The sequence below is a fragment of the Corvus hawaiiensis genome, chromosome 18 (assembly GCF_020740725.1).
Source record: "Corvus hawaiiensis isolate bCorHaw1 chromosome 18, bCorHaw1.pri.cur, whole genome shotgun sequence".
Taxonomy (NCBI): Eukaryota; Metazoa; Chordata; class Aves; order Passeriformes; family Corvidae; genus Corvus; species Corvus hawaiiensis.
The window spans coordinates 7,940,308-7,964,956 of NC_063230.1; the positions used below are offsets into that span (position 1 = coordinate 7,940,308).

The 24,649-nt window shown below is 42.4% G+C and overlaps 1 protein-coding gene across 15 annotated transcripts in view; it reads right to left on the reverse strand.

Moving 5' to 3' along the window:
• ARVCF (ARVCF delta catenin family member) overlaps positions 1-24,649 on the reverse strand; it is a 258,446-nt gene that overhangs the window by 121,369 nt on the left and 112,428 nt on the right. Inside the window, exon 1 of one of the 15 annotated variants that reach the window (XM_048322532.1) lies at positions 19,419-19,781. The exons of 13 other annotated variants lie outside the window; for them this stretch is intronic. In XM_048322532.1, the coding sequence (XP_048178489.1) occupies positions 19,419-19,439 (21 nt within the window). In that variant the 5' untranslated portion in view covers positions 19,440-19,781. Of the gene's footprint in view, positions 1-19,418; positions 19,782-24,649 lie in introns of those variants that run through there. One more of the 15 variants, XM_048322535.1, reaches the window with a different exon arrangement.

The following is a 24,649-nucleotide window of genomic DNA, read 5'->3' on the forward strand; positions in this document are numbered from 1 at the left end:
ATGCCAATTTTCAGCCTCTAGTGTCATTGGGAAATTCTCACTCGAGTAACTTCCATTCAGTCCTAGCCAAGAGCATTAGAATTTGTATAAAGCTGACGTGCTTTACCCAGAGAACAGCACCCAACCAATCCATTTCAAACAATCAATAAAGTTTACTATACAGACCCAAAATTCAATATTGAGGACACATCTTCGAAGTAATCTAGAATATCATCCCTGGGAGAAAACTACTCACTAAAGCCACCTCATTTTAATGTTAATTTTGCATTTTGTTTCAGTTTTTTTTAAAATAAGCAAACAAGATTATGACAGAAATTATGCAATAGACAGAAAAGGGGCTTATCTAAAGTAAATAAAGCCTTCTGCTTGCAACCAGCTGACAGCATTTGGTATTTCTCTCTCCTTCCCTCCCCCTCTTTAAGAGCAACTTTTCCAGTTACAAATCAACTTTTAGAAGAGCTTTTCAGGTGAGTAATGACTCCCTTCTTGGTGTGGCCATTCTCATGGCACCACTGAGCAGGAAAATTGATAGGACGTGGTGCAAATTTGACAGTGAGCAGTTCAGACACTGAAAGCTGCTTAAACTTGCACAGATTTTTTTTATCTTCACTTTTTGGAACATTAGGTACATTATGGACAGCAATGCAAGCTTGAGATGCACCAATCAGTAAGCTCAGTGCAACCCAGGAAGATTTATAGAGTTTCTATTCAAATAACTCCATCTTCCTCAGACTTTCAGAAACATCACTTCATCACACAACCTTGAGACAGCCCCCCTGAAGATGTCTTGCATTAATCAAATGATGCAGCACCAGCAGATAAGGGGCTGCCAGTGGGTTTTTAGTGACAAAGAGCACAGGGGTAAGATACTCAGGAGGAGTAACCTCTCGTCCAAACCTTCTCTACAGACCAATCCTCTCAGTAAGTTACAAGTGGTCACATTTTCTCCTGAAAGCCATCAGATGAGGAACACTGAGGGCAATGCTCCAGGGAGAAGATGCCTCACATCAGCCTGGGAACAGAGGAAGTTGCCTGCAAGAGCTCCCCAACAACCAAAGCAGAACTGGCAGGGTGTGCTGGCAGGCTGAGCCTGTGTACCTGCAGTTTCTACAGCATTCACAGTTCTGCCTGCTCGATCTCTCAGGTAACCAAGGACTCCAGGCTACACCTGACAGCACAAACAGCCATATCCATGGACACTCTGACATACACATACTACCAAATCAACTAGAAAAATGGAAAGGACAGAGGCACCATGGCATTCAAATGAGAGCTTTCAAACCTGAAATGCAACCACAAGTAGTCACAACAGCAACCTAACATTGTTTCCAACAAGCTTTAAACAGGAGCATCACACATTTATCTACAAATTCCTCCCATTTATTTTTTTACTATCCAGAAGAAACATGTCAGATGTCACATGTACGGTGCAAAAACTCCTACTGGCTGTACTTTGTGGGCAGTGTTGACTACGTATGTCTCATTTGCCATGTCTCTTACCACCTACTGAATACACAGGGATCAGCACCTGGACTCCTCACTGTTTCTGGCAACACAGACACCACAAAAGGTCCAATCTTCAGTCCTGGAGCCACAAGTGCTTCTGGCACAGTGCCTGCTCTCAGCCCACACAGGGCACGTATTATTTACTTTGTCAAAATGTTCAGAGACTTTAAGCTACCCAAGGACTGTCCACTTGTCTGCCCACAGGGGAGAGGAATGAAATTAAGTCATTAATTTCTTTCTTTCTAAGGAAAGAAAAAAAGCCTCCTACAGCTCTGTTTCGTCTCTGCTTTGTGAGGAACATGCCCAGCTGAAGCGATTCCACCAGAGGCAAATACCCTGAGCCTTCAGCAATTACATGAAGGGGAGTGAACAGGGGGCAACTCTCCAAGGTCTAGATCCCTGAATGGGGCAAGACATTACGGGGTGTCCCAATACACTTTTCCTCTTTATGTTGTTATCTAAAAAATCTAGATTCAAATCATCAGACTTAATACTTTTATCGTTTCAGATTTTGCACAGAGAAGTCTTGAAAATCACATCACCCACTGGAAAGAGTAATTTTTGGTTGACTTATCCCAAACTTCAGAGAATAACTGTTTCCTGATATTCTCACAGAGGTAGTCAGCAACACACAGAATGCCACATTCGTTCTCCACAGCTGAGCTAACAGACTTTTCTGCAAAAATCACACTGAAGTAGGGTTCCCCAGGACAAAAGCCACTATGGAACCCTTCTTCAGCCTGATGATGGGCCCCAAAGCTTGCCCTGACTCTCGGCAGCAAAACGAGCTTTACCCTTAAGAATGTGTGGACTTTTTGACTAATTTTTTCTGTTTAATAAAAACAAGGCATACAAGATGGAAGGTGGAGAGAGGGTGGACAAAGCAAACAGTCTAAGATCCTTTTTTAGACTTTTTTTCTGTAGAAAAATAAACAAACCCAGGAAGCCTAATGGCATAGGAGGTTCTAACTGTTCTCTGTAGACCTTCCAAGCACAAGAAAGACAAACAAAGACATTAATCTGGGCAGTAACAATGCCAATAACCACATTCCAAAAGCTGTGGTGCAGTTAAGGTGCCTCACTGCTGCATCAACACCACAATACATCACGGCAGATAAGAAAAGGGGAATTGGAATTCTCCAAACCTATGGGAATGGAAATCTCTCATCAATTCCAGGAAAGATCAGGGAAAAAAAAAAATCTTAACCTTTCTCCACTTGATTAGCACCTGTCACATTTAAACGATGACAAAAATACTCTTTCTGTTCCCTTAAAATCTGGAAATTTCACAGGGAGTATTTCCCCAGCAATGATCCTCCTGCACTTGGCTCACTAGTCTCCTGTCATTCCAAATGCTTCTGGAAACATCAGCAGGATCCAGATACCCCAATTAAAAGCTGGCATGTACTCAACTGCACTGTTGAACAACCAAATGTTTGTCCTTCAATTACTGTCCAACAACTCCCTCTGCAAAACTGCCCCTCCAGCATGCGTTCTGCGACAGGCAATAGTCGATTTGGGAAGTCTGCAATAGTTTTAAATAAATATATCGCCTTCCTAACGAAAACAATGAAGTTTTTCTAGGCATAGTACAATCAATTTAGTTCTGTTACTCATAAAAGCTTTTAAAACCTGTCTCCAAGGCTCTCCTAGCACTTCAACTATCTTATTAGATAAAAGCAGATCCTAAGAATTTGATTGTTTTCCTTCTGATACAACTGTCTCCTGTCTTCAACCCCCACAGTCAGAGCTACTGAAGGAGGCACTGCCATTAACTGAGGCCTCTTCTTCAATAAAATCCACAGCATGAAAAATGCAGAAACAGGTCACTTGGAAGAGGGGGGTCACAACCACACAGAGCTTGCAACAAACACGTAGACCATGTATGGCAAAATAATGGTACACAAAGATGCTCAGCCTTTTCTACAGAGCTCTGCACATCATTGCTCTGACTCACGGTTCATGAGGCTCACACAAAATGTCTGTTTAGGAAAGAGCACCGAGTTGAACTTTGGAAGAGACAAGCAAAAGGAAAAAAGTCAACTCCTACATATTAAGCAATGGAGCTAGCAGAGACTGGGCACCCACTACAGCAGAAAAGGCCTATTCCATTTACCTGCTGTTACTTAATTCACAACTGATTTATTTACATGAGGTTTTCCTTAACAAACAACATTCAAGTGGAAGTCATAAGCAGTTTACTTGAAAAGACAACAGGCAGCACTGAACTACAACATCTCCTAGAAGCTAAAGTAGATATGCCTTACAACCTTTTCTGAGCTGGTCATTTGAACAGAGGAGTTCTGGAAACAAACAAAATACCATCAAAATCATTACTCTGGTTCCTCTTCGCTCCATGAAATAAACTTCCACCCTTCTAAACCAGCTGACTGGTTTTACCAGAATCATCTGAGCTTAGCACCTTATGATGTTTTAATTTATTTATTTTTCAATGGGATATCCTTTGAATTTTTCAGCATCTTGGCATGCTTGGTGGTTGTTTAAAAATATTTATCAGAAGACATGCCAGCCTGGAAAGAGAAAAATCGTGTGCGATCTTATCAGTGTCAATAAATACCTCAAGGGATGGCGCAGGGAGGATGGAGCCAGTAGTGCCCAGGGTAAGGACAAAAGGCTTTGGGCACAAACTCAACCACAGAAGGCTCTGTCTCAACACCAGCAAACACTTTTTCACTGTGAGGTTGACTGAGCACCAGCAGAGATTGCCCTGGGAGGCTGTAGAGTGTCCATCCTTGGAGACATCCAAAAGCCAGCTCCAAGTGGCCTTTCCTGAGCAGGGAGTTGGACCCGATGATCTCTAGAGATCCCTTCCAACCTCAGCCGCTTGGTGATTCTCTTGCTCCATTTTACTCACCAAAATATGTCCTAGTGTTTTTGAAATTATAAATCTGCATTCCAGTTCCTCTCCAGACACTCCCCACCTAAAGCAAGCCGACAGGGAAAAAAAAACCTCAAAGCCTTTCTGAATTGCCTCCCCCACATTCAAATCTACAGTGGCCATAAACTCATGCATAGTAATGATCAGCTTTACTTGGGGCTAAATAAACAGACTTCACTCAGAACTGCTTTCTTACTGTGGCACAGAAGACCATGAGTTTCCTTTTGTTTATCAGAGAGGCAAACAGATATAAAAATTAGTCTGGAACTTTAGAAGAGTTTGTCTTCCGGATATCTACCCCATCCACAACACGTCTGTCCAAACAATTAATACGCCATAATCTTAAGTGATACAAATTAAAATAAGAAATATCAGTTCCACACAGTTTAAAGCATCTCACTGTATTTTCAGGCATGGTCTGAAAGCTACACTCCTCAAAATGCCAGGAGCACTGATGTTCTCCCTCAGATAACCCCAAGATACATTCCCTGCTTTCCTCATCGCAGAGCACAGTATCCAGGAACTGTGACCTGCGTACCTTTATCTCAGTAACAAAGCACTGACAATCCCTCCAGAATTCATTCCTTCAAGGGAAGGAGCAAAAGTTCAGAGTTATCTTTAGGAGATGTGCTAAAGCCTCCCCACTCTGTCTCATCTCCCCACTCCCCAGCTGTGTCGGATGGCCTGGCAAAGCTGTCTCTGCTCACCTTCAGGTGTGATCCAGCTAAAGGGATCACTTCAAGAAGCCAAAGCATGCAAACGTACCCTTCAAAATCTCCCTTTTAAAAAGCTCCTTAAAATCCGTCTCTTCATCAGCTGTCACTGTAAAAACCTCTCTGCTCTCTGCCTATGTGACCTGACTTATTTAAAGAACAGGTTTCTGAGGTTCCTGTCTAGCAAATCAACCCCCTTAAATCAGGCACCTCGAATGACATGGTCCCCACTAGGGGTAAAAGGCATGTTCCCATGTATGTTCTTTATACCTGCAATATATTCCTAATACTCTAACAGATATCTGCTCTCTGTCATACTCTGTGCTTGTTTAACCTTTCCATCATTGTTGTCTAGAATTAATTCCATGTAATCTCTGACAGACTGTCTCCATGGTACTGACACATCGCTCCACATTATTATATGGTGACATTCAGAGCCACTTCATGAGAAAAACAGTCCTCACTTAGATGCTAAATCAGCAGCCATAGTATGCTCTAATGTGCTTCTCACTAAATTGATCCTTGCTACTGTCAGCCACAAAAATGCAACTGATACATTGCACCCAATCTTCATTCATCACATTTCAATTAAACTTCAATAAGACTGACTTCAAGAGCACCACCATTATCACCAGATGGCTGAAAGTTCAACTCAGCACCAGCAAGCATAATTTGCTGTGCCATCAACACTCTCCATTTAACAGCCTCCTGCTCCTGTTTGGTAGCAACTCACCGGCCCCTAAAGCAAGAAACCCCAAAGATAACCCAGATCTTGGCTCTAGTCTGACAGTTTGCAGCATTTAAGCCACCTACAGGGCCTTGTGCAGTGTGAAGATACCATCGAGGAATGTGAAGAACAGCAGAGCCTCCCATCTCCCTGCTACGAAGTATTTACATGCTGATGTGGATGCTTTTTAGTTCTGGAAAGCTTTTAAGGAAGCTGAAACTTTCAAAAGTATATTACAAGTGAGGCATTGAGTAGTTCCCAAACCTTCTTGATAACCGACAGCTTTCTGCACTTAGAAAGTTCAGTGAACTAAAAGGGAAGAAATATTTAGCTATGTGAATTAGTGTACTGTCCCTCCAAAATATGGAGTACTGGGCTACAGAGATTTATTTTCTTTGTATCTTATATTACTTCAATAGTCAGCTAAATATAGAAAAATGGTAATTATTTAGCACATCTTTAAAGCAACAATTTCCCTCCCAATTAATTTCCAGTTCCTCAGATTAATTATCTACTCAAATTTTCTTGACTCACACACTGCAAGAAGCTGAACGTGTTTCCTGTAAATTAAATCACCTTCAGAGATAATGATGATCCTAAAAGAACTTTCTAAGCAAAGAATCCCAAGTCCATTCCACCAAGTCTGCTTGGATGGGGAGAAGGCAGAAACTGATGTCACCGGACAGTAAACTCTGGAGCTTGAACCCACGTAACAAGCTGATTTCACTTGTCCTCAGGGTAAATGACCCCAACATAATAACAAGTAGTTCCGGCCCAAATAAGAACGAAACTCTTCCCTCCCCACAAAAAACAGGGATCATCATCATTGCTCACAACATCAGCCACTGTGGAGCCCTACTCAGGAGCCTTAATGTCTACTGACCCTGCAGACACTCCAGACCTATTTCTGCCAAGTTTAGTGACAAAGCTCCTGTAAATTTCTCTAATACATGATTGAAACTTGGGAAGAGAAGCGGAAAGCAGAGAGATCAAGCACTGCCTTCCTGATACGAGACCAGAAGTACCACCAGGGCAGTGCAATGCATGCTGCTGCATTCAGGACCAGGCAGAAACCACACAGACCTTTCTCCACCCAGAGCCAAGAGATTAGTTCCAACAGCTCAGATTATTTTCTTCTCAGCATTTCTCTGTTCTCCTACCCTGTGGCCTTATCCTAGAAAGGGCAGTGTTCCAAAAGCCAAGGAACAAAGCAAGAGAGGCACTTCACCTCTGAGGAGGGCACAGAGCTTCCCTGCACTGCAGAGCCCCTGCCCTGCCAGAGGGTACAGAGGTGCCTGGGCAGAGACTTTCCTGTCACAGGACACACTCCTCACCCAGCTGTGACAGGACTCGCCCTGAACCTGCATCTGAAACCCACCTTCATATTTAATCCAATCCTTTGACGTGCACCTGCATGGCTTTTGTCTCATGTTGGAAGCGTGAGGGGGCAGAAGATTCTTTTCAGGTAAGAGATTACTTCAGCATTGTACAATCAGAAGACAAGAAAAAAAAAAACCAAAACACCGTACTACTCAAAGCTCTGTCATTTGAGTACAACAAAGGGGAACTTTTAGAACAAAGCATGTCTGAAATCAAGTATCTGCTAAAAGCTTACACATTTCAAGCCTGTCTAGATTACTAACTAGGTCTAAGTGGAAATGCACAATCAGACAACAGAAAGAAGGCAGGGTTAGCATTTAGTGCAATGATCTTATGAAATATTTAAACAAAGCATGTGACCACTGATAATATGCACTTTGATTGAACAATAGGCTGTGCAAATAAACAACGCGAGGCTTTGGGTTTTTCCCTCCAAACCTCTAGCTTAAGGCTATCTGTGGGGCAGGGAAGAAAGAAAGAAAAGTTTAAGAAAGAAAAACCAAGTAATATACACAGGGACACATTCCAAATTTGCATGGTACAGTCCCTGTAAAGTATATTTGTAATACTATGCACTTTCTAGTTTAAGAACAGACACATGTACACACCAAGAGGTTTTGGAACCTTTAGGTTTTTGAGGAAACAACACAAGAGGAAGGATTCTGCGGAGAACAAAGCTCTCATATTTACCTCCAGTCAGCAATTTCAGCAAGCTGTTTCTCTGCTGAGGCTGGACAAACCCAAACAAATCCATGGTTTAATTATTGATAAAGCCCCCACCCCAACTAAGGCAGGCAGGCAGCTGTACAAGAGTATAAACACATTAAATTACAGTACTTTATTGTTTTTCATTCACCTGCTTAAAAATCAAGCAAAGATATTTTTCAAAAATTAGAATACCAGAAGCAGACCAGGTAACAGGACTTAACCTCATTTATCTTCTGAAACACACACTTCATCTGACCACAGCAGCTACTCATGAAACCACCCACAGACAAAGCTTGGGTAGGCTTCCTTCCTGTTCCAAACCCCACACCAGAAAAACTCCAGGAAAATTAAGCCAGCAGTGATAATTTCTCCTAAGAAACACCCAATCAGAGATAATAATTATTTGCATGCCTTGCTTTACCCTAACAGACTGACATCAGGCAAAAACAAGTTCTACAGGACCTCCTACAGCACACCAGCAGTAAAATTCACTTGCTTACCAACCCGAGAGCAGGGGAAGGCTTGCGTCCCGGAAATATTCCAGGTACAGTGTGTGACAGATCAAGACTTGGGGAAAAAGTGTGATGGAGGTTATAGGCTCTAGCTGTGAGTTTATGAAATTCATGTCAGCCTAGGGACAGGTTGAAGCAGGAAAAGTGGCTATGAACTGCACGCTCAGTTCCAGCCAGCACTTGGAGCACTGCATTGAACTGCACTGTCTGGACACCATGGCTGACCCGTCCCTCAATGCAGGAAACTCTGTCTCCTTTTATCTAGGGGCATTCAAATCTTATCAGAAAACAGCTAGACAACTGGCTACTGTTAATTTGTGTTAAGTGAGGAACTCTACACGAGGAGCAACGCTCAGGCTTTCTAGGAAGGTAACTCACGATAGCTTACTTCAGCCTTGGTAAGTAGTAAAAATACAAAACCATTTCCTATGTTAAAATACAGCAGATCCTATTCACGCTCAGAGGGAAAATATAAACAAGAATGCAACATATAATGCCCTTTGTCCTCCTCAGTCTACCTTCATTACCACTCCAAACCCTTGAGAAGACTTTAATTAATGTCTTTAAGGTTAAGAGTGACCCTTTGTAAACAAACGTTCTTGTACACATGCAGTAAGTTTGATCATCACCATGACCACCATCAAACACTACATGGTTTCCATGAAGGAGCTGATGTTATGCAAAAATCCAAAAGATAATGAAGACTCTCTTTTCATAGATACTACACCTTGTATGCCAGCAAAACACTGTACCAGCTTACACAGCTGAGAAGACAAAGATGAGTAACAGAAAACACAGAAATATAACTAGAAACAAATTCTACTCTGAAAATTTGTACTTTTAAGGTATTTAGACCTATAACACTGACATTTATCCATAAGCTGGAGTGGGAGTCTATACCCCAATGAAACCTTCAATGTTCCAGATGTACCTGCAGTTGTTCTCATCTGCACATCTGCAGGTTAAAAACAAATTAAATCACAAGTTGGTATTCTGAAGCACAAGTTTTCCACTGCATTTGTGGCTACTGTGTACATTTAGGCTCTTTGCAAAACATTTCTTTAAAGTGCTGCCTATTGGACACAAAGCAGAGACAAAAGCTCTAAGAAAGTTATGTAAATTCTGGCTAATTCCAATACTGGTCAATCATGTATCTTATTTGAAAAATGCAATCAATACTAGAGATACAAAATATTAAAGAAATACTTAAGGCAAATATCTCTACCCCTCACAACTACAGGATGGAGCTGCATGGTTCTGCCACTCTTGCTGGATTTGTCACTAACTGCATCTGAATTAAACCCCGGAGACTTATGAAAAATTGATGTTATACCAGGACAACTTCTTCCTTGAGGCTTCCCCCCCAATAAAGTTGAAACACCTATGCTATTTTTACAACAATAAAATAATTACTTTTCTGTTACTGGAGTTGCACAGGACACCCGTGTCAACAAGGCAAGGGGCTAAAACTGTCATAAAAAAGAGCAGGGCAAGATTATGACACTGAAATCCCAGGAGGTGACCAACATCTTACTTACGGGAAGATTCATTCAAATTTCATCAACCTATTGAATGAACAAGGTAGGCAGAAAGGATGCTGGTATCAAAGGGAAATTAGTGATGACCTGAATTTGAAACACAGCAATCGCCCACACAGAGACTGAGACTCACAACGCCTCTGTGCTGCCCAGATTCGTCAGAGAAGGCTGCATTCTGGGACATGTCAATTAAAATTAAGAATGAAATAACTCTGTGCAACGGTGCTGAATGGCATTTTCTCTCAAGAGACCACAAGTTCCTACTGAGATTTCAGCTGTGCAATCAGATTTCCATTCTTAACTCTTTCATTTCCAATGCAATTGATCCACTCACGACACTCTTCCCTTTCCTTCCATTCTCAGCTAAATCCAAAGACGTAATTTTATAGTCCTGGACCTACCTGTAGCCAAAATCTGGACTGTACTTCTCCAGAGTTAATAAGACACGAGTTCTGAAGAACACCAGCTCTAAATGGCTGTGGGCACTATCAGAACCAAGTCTAGAAACTCAGGAACAAGATAAAAAGCTGAGAAGTGGCACTGCAGCCCTAGGCTGAAGTGCACTGCTCAACCAGGCAAACCAGGCAACAATTCTGAGAAACTGGACCTCAAGAGTTGCCAGGGCCAATATTTGAGTTTCTTTTATCCAATGGAGAAGTCAGCCTTCATCACCTCACATTACGTCCCACACACACCGCATGTCCCAAAGCTGCTTCCCAGCAACATGAGCAGCCTGTGGCCAGGCTGGATGGGACCAGGAGCCCACATAATCCTCTGGGCATTCAGGGCTGCATTCCCACCACCAGCACAGGAAATACAATACAGCAAAACCCCAAAACAGAGGGTATCTATTTAGGGTATATTATGAAGTGCTCAACAAAGCCATCTTGACATTTTACCTGCAGAGAAGATGGGAGTTGTATTTTAAGAGGGAAGAAAACTACCTTTTCCCAAATTTTTGCCATTCAAAAATCCACAGGAAATATTAGGGAAAAAAGTAGTTTAAGTGTTGTGTTTCAGTCATTAACTTAATTTTAAAAGGCATTTTTCAAAAACATTTATCTGTAATTTACAACCAGGAGAAAACTAATTCTCCTTGTCCCTTTAAACTATGAATTTTTAGAAGAATAAAACAAAACACTTAAGGGAATTTTAAATACAGGAAGGAGGGATAAGAGCATGGGGGAAGAACCCAACAGATTTCGTAAATATTTTTGTGATTCCAGTTGCCAAAACAGTATCCACATAATGTACTTCAGCCAAGTTTCTCTGAACAAGAAAATTCAAAGAGCAACAATTCATGAAATACACCCACACATTTGCAGCGCATTTATTCAAGCATACACAGCACTTCAGCTGCTGTGGACATGACTCTTCCTTCACTATCTTGATTTACATGGCAGATGCTGATTTTACCAGTGTCTCTTTTTCTGGAAGGGTTCTGGAATTCAGCCAAGCTAGGCATGGGTGTTACACATTATCTGCTGTGCCTCTTGGTGAAGACAGCAAAGGAAGAAAATTACATTTTATTTGAGTACTGTAAAGTTTGCCCTGGCACTGTTAAGCTGAAATTTTAAAATGTCAGCTTTGTGGCAATAAGAAAAATAAAACTGATCCCATGTAAATGAAACAAAGATGATTTTGACTGGAGTCTCAAAAATCAAGAAGCAGAAAAACTTACTGGATTAACAGTGTGTCACACTAGATTTAACAAAACTGCAGGCAGATGCTTCAGTTCCTATTTACACATCAAAACCAGCAGTCAGGTTTTCCAAATTATTCAGCAGATTGACACAGCACTTTTTAATTGATCTCTGATCATATCTGCAGCTGGTAGATACTAGCTTAAAGGTTTGAAAGTCTGACCCTCAATCCTGGTTACCTATATAGCAGCAGTTTCCTCTTTGAAGATTTGGCCCTTGAAGACATGGTAGGGAAAAATAAATTTTTCAGTCCAACATCAAGAAGGGTCACAACTTTTTCAGCAATTAACTGAACAACGTTTTCCCTCTCACTTTGCTTTTTCATACAGCTGATGGAAGATACTTATTTTTGTATGTTAAAATATAAAAGCTGCAACTGTAAATACAAAGGTCCATCACCAGTACATAAAAAATGAATTAGTGCTTCTTTGCACTCCTTGCAGTGAGAGAAGGGTGCAGTGTCACCTTCTGTTTGCTTCATATTTCCTGAATGTTATCCAAGTTAAGTCTTCTTTGCCATCTCCTACATCTAAAATGACTGATGGCTGCTGGTTTTGATGTAATTACAAATGGCTCTTCCCTCCAGAAACAACCTGCTCAAATGAATATTGTACCTTAGAAGCAAAGTATTACCCTTAAAAATTGCCAACGGTGTGCACTAATACATAGCCCTGGCATTACTGTGCCACTGACTGGTGTCATGGCTGTCAACAACAGATGAAAAGCTGAGTAAGAAAGAGAAAAGAAATGGGATGTGATAAGATTGCATCATAAAATACAAGATAAATGTGTCACCATGACCAAGATGCATTCTAACCTCAGGTAATAAAACAACATGTCTTGGTCAAAAGAATTACCCAGATGAGATGAAATTGCTGAGGACAAATGTGAAATGTTCCTCGTCTAGCCCACATTTACTCATGCTAATGTGTAATTTTTAAAAACCCTTGTAAACATACTACAGTCAGAAGTACAGACCACTCCTGTTGGTCAAAGAGGAGAATGAAGAACTGGAAAGTATAATAAGCTTATTAAAACACATGGGCAGAAAACGAAATATATTACTGAAAAACAGAGACAGGAGCTGCAGCATCAAGTCCTGATACTCTTAGAGCTGGGACACAATCACCCTGCAGAAGTGAGTTAACACCATAACCAGCACACTTCAGAAAGTTGCCAAATCTTTAATAAAGATCTACTGACTTGCTTGGCAGTACTAGAAGGTAAGGGAAGGCTTTCTGCACAACTGATTCAGTGAAATTTCATCCAGAAAACAGTGTGGCTAACTTCACCCAACCACGAGCATTAGGAGGCACCCCTGCCACTGTCCCAGCACACTGCCTCCCCTCCTGGGGAGGAAGGCAGAACTTTGTTTCCCTCCTATTTGCAAACGAGCCAGTGGGTTCATCTGTAACAGCATATAAAGGATGCAAAGCACTTCTGAAGCCCTAAACATAGCACTGAGGGCTTCAAGGCATGTGTAAAGCAAGGCATTATGCACACCTTGAATTCCTGAATTTCCATGATTTCAGAATGGCCATTCTGGAATCCCCAGTAAGGCAAGAACGTCACACCAGGAAGGTGCCTGAAGTAAATGATGTCCATGGGAGAACATCAACGTGACCTGATGCAGAACCAGAGCAGCTGCTCAACATAATTTATGCCAACAGAAGAGGCAGTGGTGCCATAAAAGAACTTCCAGGTATCATTTCAATACGAAGAATTAGTTTGGTTTACCAGTGATTAACAAGGATTCAGGAAGGTGCTGATGGAGACATCTAGCCACCCACGTAATCTGCTCTGTAAGTAAGTAGTTTTGTCCATTCAAAACAATTTGTTTTACATTACTGCAATGCAGTACTGTGTGAAGCCCCATTTGTAGTCTTACATACCGGTTTCTTCATCAATCCTTTCTCCAGAGCTACTTGGAATTAACATACTTTCAAAAGGCCTGTGTTAAACTCCTTAAACAAATAACTTTATCTTATTCAAATCTGGAGTTCTCATCTCTCCATAACTCTGGTACAGACACTGGTTTGTGTCTTTGTTAAAGCATCACACACCCAACCAGCCGAGGCTCACTCACTGCTGTGCCCAGGAGCCAAAAGGGCCTTTTTCCCCTTAACAGCAAATTCACCTGAGAACTGTATCAAAAGAGAGGGATGCAAATATATTCAGATGCAAAACTTACTAAAACAATTTCCAACAGTTTACAATTCAAACAGCAGAATAATCCTGGTCACACACAGGACCTGTTTATAACTCAGGGCTCTATCATTCATAAACAAGTTGTGCTGCATCTCTTTCAGCAGCTCCTTAATCAATTACAAGCTTGTGCTTTGAAAGGACTTCTGAACATTCCAGATAATTCTTCTGATCAATCTTACACTACACACACATCCAGAGTAATGCTACTTAAATTAAATCATCTTCTCATCTCCTCCGCATATGTATTTTTATACTCACACACATATATATAAACACACAGGAAAATACAGTCGCTACAGTATAAAAATAAGCCCTCACTCTGGTTTCATTACAGACTTTCAGTAACATCTCTCTTAACATTACAATAATCTTGCTGAGAAAGTTTTGCTGAAAATAAAAGTTCAGAGCTGTGCCAAGTGATTTAGCTTGCAGAGGCAGAAATTCCAAAGCTCAAAAATTCTCCAAGTTTACTTAAAACACTTTATTTTTTGAACACTGAGGAGTTGTGATGCTAAGGATAGATGTGTGGGATTAGACAAAAGGGAAAACTCAGGCATTTCAATCTCCTGCTGTAAGCAGGTGTGGGCCTGACTCATCAAAGAGGCAGAGAACACCACTGAAAGTTACGAATTTTCACATTACTGCAGTATACAGGGAGCACTGAGTTCATGGAGTTTCCACCCCTTAATACAACAGAAAAGATTCTGCCCACCCATCTGTAGACACAAAAGATTATGCTGCCCTGAAAAAGCAAGCGTTGCTCATCTGGCTTCTCTCAGGTGCAGACACAGTTGCTCATTCTTAGGCATAAAGGCAAATTAAAAAAAGGTACCAAAGCCTGGCTGCAACTTAATGAGAGACAGAAGACAAAAAGGACACTGTGACATTTAAAACTATCAATGTTCGAGTTTCGGTTTTCCTTTTATCCAAGAATTTGAAATATGCCCTCTCTAGTCTCAAGATTCGTTTCAGGGACTCCATTTACTCTTCAAACCTCCACTGGAAAAACAAAACCAAAGAAAACTTACAAGCAAAATCCTGTGTTTCACTTCTCACACGCTACTGAAACAACAGTAGTTTTAAAAAAACCTGAAGAATAAAATCTTGTTATTGCTCTGCTCTGTCCTTGGGAAGATCTGACCAAACCAAATGTATACAGGGCTCCCAGGCCAAGGCACTTGAGATATTATATTGTACTGTCACCTTGTTTCACCAGCAAGAGCCCTAACATGAGCTCCTGCCCACATGCTCCTGTTCATCCCTTGCCCTTTTCTTTCTCCCAGTAACTTCATACAGAGCCACTGCTCCTCCCTGTTTCATGCCCAGGAGGGAAGTATGACCCTTCCTGAGGCTCAAACAGCCTGGTTCAGGATGCCATTCCTCTTTTCATGAAGCTGTAGGGTTTGCTTCAGTTTTTAAGCTGGATCAGTTTGCTGGTTTTGCCCACAGAATGAGCCTCAAACACGTGTTTGCATTACCAAGAGGGCACCTTCTTGCACACTCTGGGAAACCAACGGCCAGCAGCAGCAAAGAACAGGATTTTCTGAACCCCAAAGCTGAATCTCCCATCTCACACCACAGTATCCACAAATATTTCCACAAAGGAGAACAAGCAGTGCTGCAGTCTGAAGCAGGAGCTTTTTAGAAGTTCCCCTGTATTACAGCTGCAGAATTTTGCTAGCACAGAAGAAATAACTTAGAGCAACTGAGGAACAGGGACAGGAACAGGTAAAGACACACCGAAAATATGCTGAAATCCTTCTATTCAGCAAAATGCCGTGTTATTTTAACACTCAAATGCAAGGACAGAACTTCATCCAGTGGCTCTGATCCTACTCCTACTGAATCAAAACCTTAATTTAGTGGCAGAAATGAACTCCTGGGAGAAGAGTGTTTAATATTACGTGTTTGCTAACAGCCTTGTTATAAACACCCAGTCTATCCAGTTTCAAATGTGGTTGTTTAACATGCTTTTTTCTCCACTTTATCTTCCATAATCAGTACTTCTACATTTGGAAAGACCTTGAGTGCACATACTTGTTTAAAAAAAAAAACCAAACCCAAATGCAACAAAACCCACCAAAACATGTTTTTATTTTTAGTAACTGTAATGTAACTTAAGCAAAAACTGCAGCCAGCCTGATGCTCCATGTACAACACCTCCAGACCTTTGAGACAGGTGGTTAAGCAATACGGCCTCGGGAAGTGCAGTTGCTGGAATGCTTTGCTTGGTATTGGTATTTGCTTGGTCCATTGCTGTTATAAAGCTATGCCCACACAGGCAGTCACACAGAATGGACATTATAGGCCCTCGCACCTCAACAGCTCCAACAGCACTTTTAAAGAACACAGTTCCTACTGAGGCCTTTTCAGAAACAGAACACTTCCATGTCCTACACAGGTGTCCTCCTGCAGCTCCAGGGCTTCCTCCTTATGCCGAAGGACTCAGCTGTGCAAGCTCCTCTACGAGAGGTAAGGGCACATCCTCACATCTGAGTTCTGACATTCCACACCTGAACGGGGCAGTAACTGCCTGAAGAGTTCCAAAACCCACCCTCCTGTAGAGAATTCCTGCCTCTGTGGCAGAGCTCATAGGAGTGTGTGCCTCTGCTCAGTTGCTCCAGTACATAGTTCAATGCCCCAGGGAGTCCCAAATCACGTTCCCTATGCCCAGCTCTGCTACAGAGATCACAACTGCTGGCAAAGGGATTGCTTGGGGGAACAAGGAGGACTCAATCTTGTAGACTGCTACATCTCTTCACTCCAAGGTAGTAGAGCATATTAGACCTGTTTCAGGCCGGTCATATGTGAGAATCCGTGGGTGAATCCCTACAGAGATCCATGCCAAATCTTACACTCCCCCTTCTTATTTGGTTCTTCTAATATGACTCACCCAACTGTTTGGAAAATGATGATACTACTGCATGCTGCACCTCCACGAACATTTCTTCTACAAGCTTTCCATCGCTGATACAGACTCCCAGCAGGGATGTCACTAATGGATTAACTGCTTTTTCATCTTGCCAGATCTACAATTTCATAGTCTCTCACATCAGTATCATCCTCTAGTGAAAAGCTTCAGGAACAAAGTGCTGAGGAAGGACAGCCTTACTGAGGTCAGTGCCTGAATTCAGAATGTTAATAAAGTATTTTCCAAAGCAAGAATAACAGAGAACTGAAGAGTTTTTGGCAAAAGTCATTTAAAGTGACTTCTTTCCCCTTCACAAATTCATGGCCCCGAGGCAAGCCAGCACTTTAGGTTTCAGATCCAGATCAAAGCTGTATGTGATACTGCATGAACACATATTTTAACAGTTCCAGACTTCAAGATCCTTCTCAACTTCATGAACTCTTTACTTACTTCCAAGGCCATTACAGACTGCAGATACTCGGCACAAACTTCAACAGCCTTCATCCCTCATGAGCAGGAGGGGGAATGGCCAAGGGAAGACTCAAGAAGGTGACACCCACCCTCCGCACTCATGACCACATTTATGGTTTTCAGCACTTGGTTCCTCTACCAATGCCCTCAGGTACAATGCTGCTTTTGTGGCCCAGAACTTCAGGAAGCCTGACTATTCCCGGCAAAAGCCAAAAGCATGATTAGAAGTTACTCTTCACTCTTTTTAATTACTATTTCACAGCTGTTTTTATCTAAACACAATAGGCCTTCAGTTAATATGGCAGAAGTCCATTTTAGTATCTTCCCTATCTTTATCTATATGGATTGTACAGACTTGTCATCCACCTCAAAGTCATTTATTCATTTGGTTTAGTTTTACTTAATTGTGATCATTACAGCTAAAGAATTACTTTCTAGAGGCTCTGTAACTGCACAATAAATTTATCTGACAACTCATGGCTTAAAACTACCACCTTTCATTAAGCAAAGCATTCTCTAATAAACTGCTGCGCTACCAGATTGAACAGTTTTTCTATTAAAAGGCCTCAGAATGAATCCAGAACCATTACTCCAACAGAAAAGATAAAACAGCATATCTCTGTCTGATCCTCAGCTATGACAGACAGCGTGAAAATTAAAACCATGAGATTTTTTGTTTTGATATGGAAGAAGAATTTACAAGCTAACTGAAAAGCATGACCTAAAGTGATTAACAATCTTCCACTCTCACTCAAGCTTTTCTGCCTACCAACACAGAAAACCCAGAAGACATGAACACAGCTGTACTGCACGGGTCAAAAGACATTAAACATACCCTTTTTTTTTTTTTACTGTTAGCATTCTGCTCCTTACCTCCAGCTTTTTCCTTTATGTATTAAAAAAACCCAGACAAAACCAAAATCCCTTGGAGCTGCTAACTAGATCTATCTAAAACTCAACAGTCCATTGCATGTAATTTGACAGGTACAGTAGCTGTGGGTCAGGCAATGTGAACAACACCACAGACAAATCAAATCCCTTCCTAAGAAGCCCACAGGTAGCATGAACACAAACAAACACCCAGACAAACCAGCAATCGGCCATCTCCAGCAGGCAGGACCACGATGCCAGGGAATCCTACAGACAAAGAAATGCTCACTCGAGGGCCCAGATGAAAGGGCTACTTTCCCCTCAAGGGAATCAGCATCCTATTTGCATCATGAAATGATTCAGCCTTCTGTTACTGAGATGGGTGAGTGGAACACAGCATATTAAACCAAGCCGGACAAACTCTAACAGTTCCAGTGCAATGAGCCTAAACATATTCACAGATGTATTATCAGTGATGTATTACTGTTGCATTTTCTTATTCTAAAGTACTCTGTTTTCAATTATAAAGGCAGAGGAGAAAAAGGAGGATTAAGAAAAAGACACAACCTCATCCTAGTTGGAGAAACAGCTCTACCCTGCCACCACCTGAATTTATCGGGTTTCCTAAGGCTTACGAGGTAGAAGAAGAAGGTTACCCAGGGAAAGCACCTATGAATTACAGCAGCCTACATGATCTCTATTTATTTAAATCTTTGCCCTGGAATACCCAATGACACTTGAAAGTAAAGAACAACATTTGAAATATTTTTGCACCGAGTTTTAGGTCCATTATAATTATTAAGATGACAGCCAAGAGAACTTTATGTTTAAGGTAACATTTAGAGTGAAAAACCGCCGTTATTTCCCTGGTATGTCCAGCAACAAAATCAAAGAGAAAGCCAGGGAACACAGTATGGGAAAAGCAAACATTTAACAAAAGCACAATAGCAAAGCTTTCTCTTTTAAAAGCACTGTTTCTAGCTGTTCATGTCAAAGAGCTCCCTAGATTTATTGAGCAGGACGAGAAGGTCAAAGAACACAATGGCTTGCTTTTTTGGGTGTTTCACCAGTTAACACAACAGAGACAAAAGCAGAATCTCTCTCGAATGCTCTGCTAGAACGAGCAGCTCAGCTTTTGCTCTTAGTTCTCAGCTAAAAATGAAATTACAAGTAAACAACCCCTTCCATCGCTGACAGCTTTCTCCACGCCACCAGGACCCCCGCACACGCGGCCGCAGAGCCCGAGGGAAAGGACACAAGTTTCGCGCTAACCTGTTTGAGTTCCGCAGGCATTTATGCGAGGAGCCGGTCCCGCTGTCCCCAGCACAGAACACCTCCGGCTGCCCGCAGCCCCTCCGCGGACCCAGCCTGCTGCTCTGACAGCCTCCAGAGCCTCCTCCCTCGGCGAAGCTCGCTCCTTTTGTACCCGGACCGGCACCCTCGGCGCCCCAGAGCCCCTCCGCAGCCTCCCTGCGGACTGAGCCCATCCAAGGAAAAGCCCCGCTACACCGGGAGGACCGGCACCGCCGCGGCTCCGGCAGGGGACGCGTCCGCGTCCCTCTCACATAGCTCTGCCGCCGCTGCCCCGGCGCCGGGAGGCTCCGTGCAGGGGGCGGCACTGACGGGCAGCCGCAGCCGGAGCGGGCTGGGGCGGGCCACGCCCGGCGCGCCGGGGGAGCGGCGAGAGGGGCAGGGCCGGGGGAGCGGGGCAGAGCTGCCGGGAGCAGCCGCAGCCCGTGCCCGGCGCTCCGGGGGAGCGGGGAGAGGGGCAGGGCCGGGGGAGCGGGGCAGAGCTGCCGGGAGCAGCCGCAGCCCGTGCCCGGCGCTCCGGGGGAGCGGGGAGAGGGGCAGGGCCGGGGGAGCGGGGCAGAGCTGCCGGGAGCAGCCGCAGCCCGTGCCCGGCGCCGCCGCGCGGTGCCTCCGGCTGCCGGGGACTGCACCGAGCGGCTGCGCGCCCGGAGCCCCGGGGGTTCCCCCGCTTCCCGGCCCGCCTTCCCCGCCCCCGGATCTCTCCTGATGGATTACAGAGACAAAGAGGGAAACCGCCTGTTCCCAGCGTCTCTCAGAGCGGTAACCTGCCGGCTCCGGCGGCAGAGAGCTCTTCCCACAGCGCCTGCCCGGGGAGCGCAGCTGCCTCCGGAATTACAGGGCGGTCTGCAAGAAAGCACAAGAAAGGAAACCTTCTCGCTTGCTTACTTTTTGCAGTTCACTTCGAGATTAATGGCATCCCTAATGCGCCAACACCAAAGAACGATGATCTTCTATCGCCGTCTCCTCCCTTTTGCATCTTACACAGGTGCGGTGAGGCTTAGAGCTAAAAAGTACAACTGGCCTCATTTTTTAAAGCCATTCACCTGCCCACGAACCTGTCCCACATTCATTAGAAGATCGCCTGGACAAATTACTCATTACCAAAATGAATGCCAGATGTGCTGTGCCTTGCATCCACCACATTCTGCAACAAGAACTGGGACTTCACAGCGTAGTTCAACACGGTTTTCACATCCATCTATTTCTAGTAAATTTGAAGTACCTAGTTTTTAATATTCACTCCTTGAACAAGGCTGTGAACCTTTATGAAATACCTGGGAAGAAGGAGAGCTTTCCCATACTTCTTATTCTAGGATCTGATCCTTCTTTCTGCCTTTTCCACAAAACTGCAGAAAGTGATGTATTAAATATTTTAAGACATCAATTCTTAAAAGAAAGATGTAGGTTGGTAGGTGTAAACCAACCTTAGCTAAACCTTAAGTGTTTTTCCCCCTGGAGCCACAACAGGGCAAGAGGAGATGCTCAGCCAGCACTGAACCAGAGCCCTGCCCTTCCATGGAAGCTGTTGGCCAGACCTGGGAGGGAGCCAAGGCCCCCCCAGTGCTGAAAATCCAGCACTGCTTGCAGACACAGACAAGGGGCAATGGTGCTTCTCCCTCTTCCTACTAGATTCCTGCAGCAAACCAAAGCAATTAAGTAAATCCAACACAGTAACAGCTGGTGACTGAACAATGGTAATTAAGGACTGAAAGATACTGGCATCAAATTAGAGACCATCCCTGGAAAACAGGCATAGTCCAAGACAGGGAGACCAACTACACACCAGGAAGAAAGGTACAATTGAATAGTCTTTAATATCAGAACAGGCACCTTTGCACAAAAGGGTCTTTTCATCCCAGCTTCAGGTTCCCAGAAAATTTTAAAACATCCTTCCAGTGTCACCATAACTAACAGTTAATTTGTATCAATCCTACCAGAGGAACGTGAAAAAGTGGCATCTCCTATACACTCATTTAAGAGTGGAAGAAATGTATCAGATCTATTGAATCCTATTTTCAGCCTTCCTACTAGTGCCAGTGTCAGCACTCCAGATGTATATTAGAGCTAAAGCTTTGTATTTTTGCAGCAGAGAACATGGCAGAACTACGTTACCCAGCTCATCCTAGTTTGTTTAAAAATAAATGCTGTAAAGTTTGACAAGGGCAATGGTAGATGTTCCACAAGGTTTAGCTGAAGTGATTTGCTTCACTGGAGGGAAAAGATGTATTCTATCCACAGGGGAATAATTTAGAGGCAACTGTAGTGGCCATTAATAAAATACGTAAAGGCCAAAGCAAAAGGAATAAGGTTTGTATGAGTCTCCTGTACTTCTGTAAAGCGCTCTCCCCACCCCTTCTCCTTGTCCAACTTTTCTTCAGTTAACAAACTAAAATAGCTCCACTTTTGTTGAGGCCATGCTGGCACAGAACAGCACCATTCAATTTAGCCATGCACCTGGCTATGTGCCAGACCTTTATACACTGTCAAAGAAAAAAACAGTGTAAAGCTTATATCCATAGGGCACTGAAGGAGCTACTCTTGCATGCAAAGCGACGAAACTGAAAACCTTCCTGGATGGACTTGCCAATTCTTACTCACATAAGAAGTCTCTCATGTTGTAAACCCACAGGTATTTGTGCAAGCCATGCAAGATTAGTGCTGCTGAATTTTGAAGTCCCACCTGCTGGAGTCAGGTTGTTATTTAAAAACATGCTTTTCTTTTAAAATATAAAATGGATGCTTGTAGGCTTTCTCGTTGTAAATTTTGAAAATGTTTTGTCTCAAAGCTAAAACTTTTGGGTTTTTTTTTTAAGGGCAAATTACATCTCCAGTCCCCTTAGCCTCTTGCAGTATTTTACCAGCTCTTATAATTCTGAATGCTGAGATTTGGCAATGTGAAGTCAAAGTACCAATTACCTAAAAAAGAGTTATGGATTAGATCCCTACTGAACTTCCAAATTCTGGCAACAAACACTATCCATTAGTATCAGACTGCTGACTACATCACAACCTTCCCCTCTTTTTTTTTAATGAACCTTAAATTCTTAATCTGTCACATTTTTTCCCAGCTGCAAAAGCAGGGTGAAAACCTTCTTTCTTCTTGCTGAGAAATTAAAAATTTATAAATAGGAAGGGATTTAATTCTTTGGAAGATGGAATAGTATAGTATCTCAGCCGAGCTCTCTTTTCTTATTTTCCCCATTACCCTTAAAAAATTCCCCATCACTAGTGCTGCTCTATAGATTGATCTGCTCTCAGAGGCAGTAAAAAGGGAATGGTTTACAGCTCTGCCTGGGATCATAACATATGGCTTCAGTGATATGTAACTTCCATAAACCCAACAGAGCAAGAAGGCACAAGATGAATCAAGAATCCCAGCTAACCATATAGGCAAAAGCACCACCATCACCCATGGCAAGTCTCCGAATTAGAGAGCCTGTATTCGTAACAGGGGCTTCCATGCCAAGGATATTTTATTGTCCTTCTGTGAATTTCATGCAGCAAATAAACAAGGTAAGTGGGAGATCTAAAGCACAGCATGCTGGGATGTGTCAGAGTGCCCTACAGTAGTGATTTTAATCCAGACAAATGAAAACAGAACATTCTATCTCCGAGATACATTTTGAAATCTTTTTCTGTTAGCATTACCATCATTTTTAAACGTATTTGAAAAGTTACAGGAGCCCTTCCAAAGCATCTGTACTTGCTCCAAAACGGTTGCGTGACTCTAGCAGGACACATCCACCCAGATATTTCTAGCATTGCCATGAACATGGTTTTGACAATCTTCTTGCTCCCATACTGCAAGGTTAGAAATTGAGACAAAGCCAGGTTGCCTCAATCAGGGAGCTGTTGTGTTTATATGGAGAATGATTTTAGGTGTCTTTTTTAATTTAAGAAGCCAGTATTAAAAAAGAGGTCTAAAGGACCACAAGACTGAAGAACAATACAGCAAAGAGGAAGCAGACACTTTCTATAGGTTGACACCATCAGGCATTTCAGTAAGTTTAGGAGATTTTAATTTGTATACGAACACAGATTCCATCTTGCTACATCTAATATCAGTCAACTCCATTTCATCTAAGTTGTCATATGACAGGATGAGAACAAGGACAGTCTGGTGACAGCACTGCTTACATTAGAAACAAAGGACAGAGGAAGCTACATGTCACTGCATATAGGTTGCAGTTGAATGAATGACCTATGTTTCTTCCCAGGAGCTTCATTTAGGTAAGAATCAACTACATTTTAAAGGGATAAAAACACCCTCCCCTCGAGCTTATGAAAAAAAAATTAAATTACCATGACATTTATAACAGAATGACAACAGAAAGGAAAACAAATCAAGTTTAAGGTTGGTACTGTAACCATAATTTCATGCTGTAGTTATTGGAAAGGAAAACAAAGACTCAAATGCAGGAAAGAAAGACTCAGTAGTAACCATTTTTTGTTTCTCAGATTCTGTTTTGGTTTGTGGATTTTCCAGACGATTTGTGCTGTATTTCATGCTGCAGATTACAAACACTTGCTCAGAAGGTACCAGCTTAACACATCATTCTCTCGTCCAGAAGGCAGAAATGTGGTTTGCCATGACGTACTGGACTGATAACTGTCTGCACAATCTACCCATTTTCATGGTAATTACTGTCCTCTTCAAACCAAAACCTGAAGCTATTTTGCAGTCCCTTCTGAAGAGAGAATTAAGGTCTCTGTGTAGGAAATTTATTCCAGAACAGGTTTCTTGTATTTTAAATAGTTACATATGAAAATAAGACTGCAAAAAGGAAGAAGAGATAATTGAGATGGGTTAGAAACACAGACACTATAGTTCTTTTCTATCTTTAACTACAGTATTCTAAAAATGCCACTGTGCCAGGATTTTAGATTGAGTCCTTAAAATGAACTCTGACAGTATTCTACAACATTTCCCAGTCACCACAACTATGGATAAAAAATATTCTCTTCAGCTAGTAATTTAGTAGTTTAAAAAAGAAGCAGTTGTTGGGGTTTTGGTTTTTGTTTGGTTGGTTTGTGTTTCGGTTTTTTTAAATAATACCTAAATAAAGAGAAAACTGTGACATTTATTTAAATCAAAGGCTTTAATTATAGTTGGCACACAGCCTCAGGCTGCCCATGGCCATCTTTGGCCATTCTGTTCTCAGTCACACTGATGACTTCAGTGAATTACTCCA